The 7535-nt window shown below is 36.4% G+C and overlaps 1 protein-coding gene across 2 annotated transcripts; it reads right to left on the bottom strand.

Moving 5' to 3' along the window:
* On the bottom strand, positions 1–6592 carry LOC104084629 (profilin-like). Of its 2 annotated transcripts, none has more exons than XM_009588538.4 (4): positions 6254–6592; positions 1399–1536; positions 510–656; positions 1–182 (listed from the first exon to the last, which is right to left on the bottom strand). In XM_009588538.4, exons 1-3 carry the CDS (start codon positions 6362–6364, stop codon positions 522–524), a joined length of 384 nt encoding a protein of 127 aa, XP_009586833.1. In that variant the 5' UTR covers positions 6365–6592; the 3' UTR covers positions 1–182; positions 510–521. The 2 variants fall into 2 exon arrangements, with proteins under 2 accessions (XP_009586833.1, XP_009586834.1); XM_009588539.4 differs by having other exon boundaries at positions 514–656; positions 6254–6573.
* Positions 6593–7535: the final 943 nt, after the last annotated feature.

Here is a 7535-nt window from a genome sequence, read left to right as displayed (position 1 = left end):
TTCAAGTATAAGCCATTCCATTATAATAATCAACCAATAGGTCAATGACAAAAGCTCACGAGGAAAAACAAAGAAAAATGTTACAATGACTGCATATAGTTGATACACAGAAAGATCGAAACTCTCCCCCGTACAGCACACAAGACTTCTTCACGGCCTCAATTACGTAGGATATTAATACACTGCAAAAGGATTTAACAAAGTATAAGTTGATAAAAAGCCGAAAGAAATAGAGCAAAGGGGTGGACTTGAGAAAGAGGTAGTCAGACATCTCTATAACGTCCATTCTTTATAACAACACTTCATTATAACAACCAAGTTTTTTTTGGAACCATTTTTCATGTTATGTTATAATTTGTGTTCTCTAACTTCTAGCAGCCAGAAAATACTGGAATTAACGAAGCTACTATAGAGAGGTTTGACTGTATAAAGAAAGAAGTAGTCGTACTAAAACAGGAAAAAAGAAAAGGAAAAAGATACCGAGGGGGGAAAGGAAGTTAGAGATCAACCTACTAGTATGTCTAGAGACCTTGCTCAATGAGATAGTCACCCAGCCTTTCGACAATCATATTGCACTGCCCAGGAGTCATCGGCTCGCCATATATTCCAATGATCAAAGCCTGGTTGGTCTTCTTAACCGTGATACCACCGGGACCCTGAAAATATCGAGGATGAAGACAGGATGACAAAATCACAGAAGGCCAAAAGTTGCAATGAGAGGACTTCTCTACCACATAATCTGATCTAAATTTCGGGGTATCTCGTGTGAAGCATTGTGCAATCTACTTTCATGTACTACAGCAGGGAAAATGCCAGCACAGAAGATCGACACCACTACAATGATCTTTGTTAGATAATTAAGTAAATACAATGTGCTTTCCCCGATGGTTCAAACTTTTAGATGAGATGATCACACAATTCCAGCATGGCATCAAGCGGGTAGAGATCCTGAGTTCAAATCTCACCGTCAAGCATTATCAAGAAAAAATTTCACGTGCTTGGGCTATGAAAAAGAATCAGACCCACATGTGAAGAGGCATGTTGAGACATAATTAAATAAATAAAAGTGTATTCTCTCTAGCAGCTTAATCTTTTCGATGAGATGGCCACACTTCAATAGTTTTTATTCAAATTGGTCTTATAGATCTAAGTTGAAACAAATCTCTCATCTTATGGCGAGAGGCAGTGATAAAAAAGCAAAAAGAAAAAAAAAGGTGTTGTATCCAAGACACTTGCATATGGCTAAAGAGAAAGAAGATTCAAAAATTTGTTTGAGCACATCAAGAGGTACAAGTGAGAGTTTATTAAACTTTCCTGCCTGCTTTAGATAAGGATATTCAAATATATTGCAGAAGGAGACTACATGAAATGCAATAGTAGGAACCCAGGGCCATGTACCTTTTTGCCTCGTATAACAGCTCCTGCCTCTCCTTGAATCACCATATACTTTGTTCCCCCGAGATGTAAACCAGTTGGAGCAAGTGTTCCAGGTTCCGCAAAGTCATTCATTATGGCTGTTATTTCTTCTGGTTTAAACTGCCACAAAAAAGAACACAATTAATGACAAGCTCACCAATGCTTGTCAGTGCAACTCTATCTCGCGCCCAAACAAGCCGTTGCCCACAGGAATGGTGTTGGGAAGTTTATAAAATGAAAATTTTTATAATATTAATATCAAAATGAAAAAAAATTAACCCCAAAGAACCGGGGGGGGGGGGGGGGGATGTTTATTCTATACATCCAAACCATGAAATTCACCATTAAAAACCACATTTTTTAGCATGCAATTCAAACACAAGTACAAAATTACGAACTTGAGAAATAATAATTATCAGGACTTTCTCTTCAAGAGGATACAACCCAACTCATGCTCAATCAGTAGTTTTCCTATTATATTGCCTAACAGTTGCAGGAGACTAGTTTTGTATAAATATAAGTCATAGAGGGAGATATCAACTTCTACAAGTCATTGCAGGGATCAATGTGGAACTTCTACCAGCCTTCCCGAGCATGCTGACAGTAAACTGCACAAGCGAGCAGCCTTTAGTGACACACTCAAAGGCTGAACTGGACTATTCGGATGAGTGTTTAAGGTCCCCATTAGCGAGTAAAAGAAATCTATGGGTAGTTCATAGCCTCAGTGCTAACATTGGGTGCAAAAAAGTGCCGGAGGCTTGACATAAGCAACGGCTTTGCCCTGCGAGCTATTTTTTGGGAATGTCAAACAGTAAATACCTCTGTGGCGATTGAGCACTCGAGACACCACTCCAAGAGTCTCAAGTGTTGACTTGTGACCATGGGCTTAGATTTGGGCCATTTGGTTTTACAAGCAAGAGTCCATCGGCCTAAATGTGCATGCTGCGCTATGCTGGATAATATCTTTGTTACGAGGACAACGTTTGCCAATGCTATGAGATACTTGAAGGCATTATATGATGGACACAACTATACACCAGCCAAGATTTAAAACAATTTCTCTAATCCTGCAAAGCATCAGTCGCGTACGCCATGACAGACACAAGGCTAGTGTCAAGCTTAAAAATTGGACTCTGTACGCATGAGCGACGCTCAGTGCCACGCGTTGGACGAAAATGATCTTAGTCATCTCAGCGTGCACACGTAAGTGTGACTAGCTTACAAGATGCGCGCCAAGAATATGCTAACTAGCCAAGGTTGAAGCCTTGACATGAAACGAGCTGCACAATTGAAGCTAAGCCTCCAAGTCATTGGGGCAAGACCAAGATGAGGTGGGCTTCACCATAGGCATAAGGTTGTCTTAGAGGGTCTCTAAATCACACACTTACACGTGGACATACAAGTTTCTAAAATTAGAACCTAACACTCACAAAAAATTACTAACAGTACAAAATTGCTCAACACGAGTTGCACCACATATCAACTAGCTAAAAAAAGTAAGATAACAAATGTTAAAGCTTAAAGACTATTCATAATAAAATCCATACTTGCTTTAGAAACAGTTAAAGCTTGACCAATTACATAAACAGATTCGAGAATCGTAATACTGGATGCTGATACACCCAGTCACCCACTACCTTCTGCTTGAGTTCCATACTAAACGAGATAAATTCTAAGATATTCATATTAGCATTAAATTCCCAATTATCTAAATAGAAGTACTCCCTCTGTCCTAATTTATGAAACATTGTTTGACTGAGCACAGGCATTTATTTATGTGATCTTGTTTCACTGAACACAAAGTTTAAGAATGAAAAAATAATTTTTGAAACATGTGGCGTAAAACAAGTCGTAACTATTGGGGTCGGGCGGATCTATGCATGGGGTTGGGGGTGGCGCGCCACTCGGTCTCGGATACAACAACAAGAACAACAGACCCAGTATATTCCCACATGTGGGGTCTGGGGAGGGTAGTGCGCATCAAGACCTTACCCCTACCCAGAGGCGGACCTAGGATTTGAGCATAAAAGGGGCACCACTGTATGCTAATCACTAGCGATAAATTAAATTCAACGTGCAACTCTTTGAAAACTTAATATTATGATGACTTATCGTTCAAGTATAAATAAAAAGAAGTTCTAAAGAAACAGAAAACACTAAACAGAGAGAGATTCCTTCGCAAGATGGATGCTATGGAAAGGAAAGGTGTTTGATTAAGCATGTTTCACACTTTAAATTTCTAATATTTTATTTAAAAAAAGGTATGTTTAAATTATCAAAATTTACTAAAGAAATCAAGATTATGGGTATGTTAATAGTCAAAGAACTGAAGAAGAGTTTCAAACTCTTAGTTGCCATTGCCGAGTCAGGGTCAAAGTGATTGTTGAAGAAGAATTTGTATGTTTCTATTTGTGGAGCGATAAGTTGAAATTTGAGGCTTTTAATTTTAAGGTAGGGATTTGAAAGAGAATAAAATTAATTAGGTTGACTATTATGTATTAGTACTAAGCTATAGTTGAATTCAAAAAGAAGATAAAGTTAAATTAAAGCAATTTGCTATTAAGTTTAAAAATTGTTGTATTCCAAGAACTAAAACAAAAAGGAGAAAAGGCTGAGAGGGGTTTCAAACCCACGTCATCTAGACAAGAAGCGAGCTTAAATCCCCAACGCAACCACTTCTCCATCCGCATTTTTTGTGTTTGGGGGCACATCTTAAATATTTAAGGGGTCCCATATATATGGACAGATATATACAACATATATATACAGTAATTTTTGCTGAGGCTAACAGGGTCCCGTGACCCCTCAACCCATAACGTAGGTCCGCATCTGCCCCTACTTAGTGAAGGTAGAGAGGCTAATGCAAAAGATAAAATCTTTTTTATATATACTAGTATTTTTCTTAAAATATCCTACATAAACAAGGAGTGGCACCCTAAGTCATAAAATCATTGCAGGTGCCATGGTTTTTGCGCTGAAATCCCACATGCTCGACCAAAGATCGAGACTCCCTGGATAATGGTCCTAGTTCTTCCTTTGTTACCTTTCCTTTCTTTCTTTTTTTTGAGAAGGTAACATATTTGTATATTAATATATAGGCTTCACTAAATTTGTGAAGTCATCCATAATTACAAAATGAGTACCCAAAAAGGAAATTAAAACACTTATAATCCTTGTGCTTCTCACAAGGAATCTAGCACATCAAAAATGAATTCATGATCCTCCAAAAACTTTCCTTTACACCAAAAATAGAAGAGAGCTAGACATTTCATCTTCGTCTTTTGGATGTTTCTGGATTTGTCTTCAAAATATCTCTGATTTCTCTCTTCCCAAATTGTCCACCATATGCACGCTGAGACAATTCTCCATCTCTCTTTATAACTAGAAAGACAACCCTCTTTATTCCAGCAAGCTAGAACATCAAGAATTCTTCCCGGCATTGCCCATAAAATTCCCCTAAAACTGATAAAAATCCTCCATATTTGAACAGTGAATTTACAATGCAAAAAGAGATGACTGATTGTCTCCGCCTCCTTTCCACATAAGTAACATCTAGAGCACAAGTGGAAACCTCTCTTAATTAGATTATCTTGTGTTAGAACCGCTTCTTTTTCTAGTAACCATGTAAAGCAAGCAACCTTGTAAGGGATTTTTACTTTCCATATCATCTTCCATGGCCAACATCCAACCTGGTTATTAGACAGGTTGAATTCCTTATAAGCAGACTTAACAGAAAACTTCCCCTGCTTATTCCCTTGCCATATGATGAGATCTTGATTAGAGTTGATTCCACTTAATAGCTCCAAAGTATTGTAAAACTCTATTACTCTATCAATCTCCCAATCATTTAGAAGTCTTCTGAAGGTAAGATTCCAACCTTGATTAGTTCATGCCTCATCTAGCGTTGCTTGTTGTTGATGATTTAAAGTATATATGTCTTGAAAAAGTAGCTTCAACGGACCTTGGCCTAGCCAATTGTCATCCCACAAGGAAATCTTCCTACCTTTTCTTTATGCTCCTTTTCTAAATTTCTTTTATTTTCTTCATCTTTGTTATTCACTTTTTTGAACAATTCCATTTTTATTATTTATATAAATTGTATATCTGCTTCCTTTATCTTTTTCTTTTTCTGGATCTTCAAATTTTATTTGGATGTAATTTTAATTATTTCTCTTTTTACCCATCTCATGTTATTTTATTTAGAAAATTTTTAGAGTGATGCATTAAAGAGATAATATTAATCAGCCACATATAAATTGAAGTGACGTATCACACATTCGTTTATACATAAAAAAAACCTCTCAAATCGAACCAAAATGGATCGAATCGAACCGAATAAATCCAAAACGAATCAAATCGACTGAATATACACCCTAATTCAATCTCCTTCGCTAGTGGTCGATTTGCATTAAAATAGTGGCACCGTAGCCATCAAATCCTGGATTCGCCTCTGATTAGTATAGCTATGCACCTGAGGGCGTGGCGTGGTGGCACATGAGGTGGACCGAGAACCATGAGATCACATGCTCAAATTCCAAGGAAGCAAAAAGACTAAAGGTATTTTTTTCCATATGTCCAAGCTTTGGGATAAAGTTACCCATACCTATATTTGTGGGAGGTAGTATGCAGCCCGTAAAACTAGCCGAGGTGACCGGACACCACGGTTATGAACAAAAGTTTATCTCTGTGGCTATAAATATCTTATGTTAAAGTTAAATTATTTTTAAACATAGAGATGTATCAATTTTTGGGACTACTAACTATTGACTTAAAATTCTAAAAAGAAGTGAACCCAAGTAAAATTAAGCCAAAATTAGATGTTGGTATAGAAAAAAACCTGAGGGAAATTGTTGGATTGTGCCCAAACGGTACCGTCTTGGCCGATAATAGCAGCAGAAGTGAGGTAATTACACATCAAATGATCATCAACATACGTTTGCCATGACATCTTTAAATTTCCTACTGCTAATTGCTACTATTTCACACAAAAACTTTGTTCAAGATATGTGAAATGGAAATGGGGTTGATAAATTGATGTGTTTTTGTACAAGTGGCGTTGATATTAAGCTTGGATACTGTCACTCTTGTTTTCTTTAATGTACAATGGGTATGGGTATGGTCCTTTTATTTTTTAGCTGTCTGTTTTTCAGTGTTTGGTGCAGAATAAATAGTATAGATTCGGACAGCTAATAACATCCTTCCTGATAAAATCTGACTCGAGTCAAATTCTATTCACCATTAATCATGGAATTTTTTATATATTTTCATTTGTGTTTTTATAATCTAAATTCATGTCGAAAAGTTTTACTTTGAACATTTAAGGTGTAAAGCATTCTCTATTAAAAAAAAAAAATTATTCCCACGAATTATGAATTGAGGGGTATTTGCCACTCCACATTCACTATAATACTCCTACGTAATTTTTATAAATTTTATAAATTATTTTTTTATTGATCTCCTGGAAAAAGTTATATGAGTAAAATTACAAATATGATGGACTATAAAATTTAAACTTCAATCACTATTTTCCAAAGAATCATTTTTTTCTATTCAAATTTTAAAAAGTTATGTTTACCAAATCTTCTGTATTATTTTTTTTTATTGATCTCCTGTGGAAAACAAATTATACGAGTAAAATTACAAATACAATGGAATACAAAATTAAACTTCAATGATTCAATCATTGAAATTTTAAAAAGCTATGTTTGCCAACTTCCTCCTCATTTCCTTTGATTTGACCATCCCAAGTTATACTATAGAACAACTAATGCCTCAAACCCCCAACAAAAGTTAGTCCATAACAGATGATGCCTCTCAAGTATCCTATTATTCTCATTAGTGCACCACAATGGTTTTGATTAGGATTATCTACTCAATCAACCACAACATGTGCAATGTCATAACAAGTAGTATTATTTGTTATATGCAATAGATTACCCATCAGTAAAGAAGATTTTACTCCACCGAAGAATAAGTTAACACATGGGCGATGAATTGAAATGAGAACCCCATGAGGGACCAGGGTCCAAATCCTAGCATAAATAGAAATCCGCTAAGTAAAATAGCCGAGGTGCGAGCCAACTGATTCGGACATTAGCGTGTGACATAGTGATCAACAG

The sequence above is a fragment of the Nicotiana tomentosiformis genome, chromosome 1 (genome assembly GCF_000390325.3).
Source record: "Nicotiana tomentosiformis chromosome 1, ASM39032v3, whole genome shotgun sequence".
Lineage (NCBI taxonomy): Eukaryota > Viridiplantae > Streptophyta > Magnoliopsida > Solanales > Solanaceae > Nicotiana > Nicotiana tomentosiformis.
Note: the sequence above shows the minus strand (reverse complement) of the source record. Positions and strands in the feature narration are given on the sequence as shown.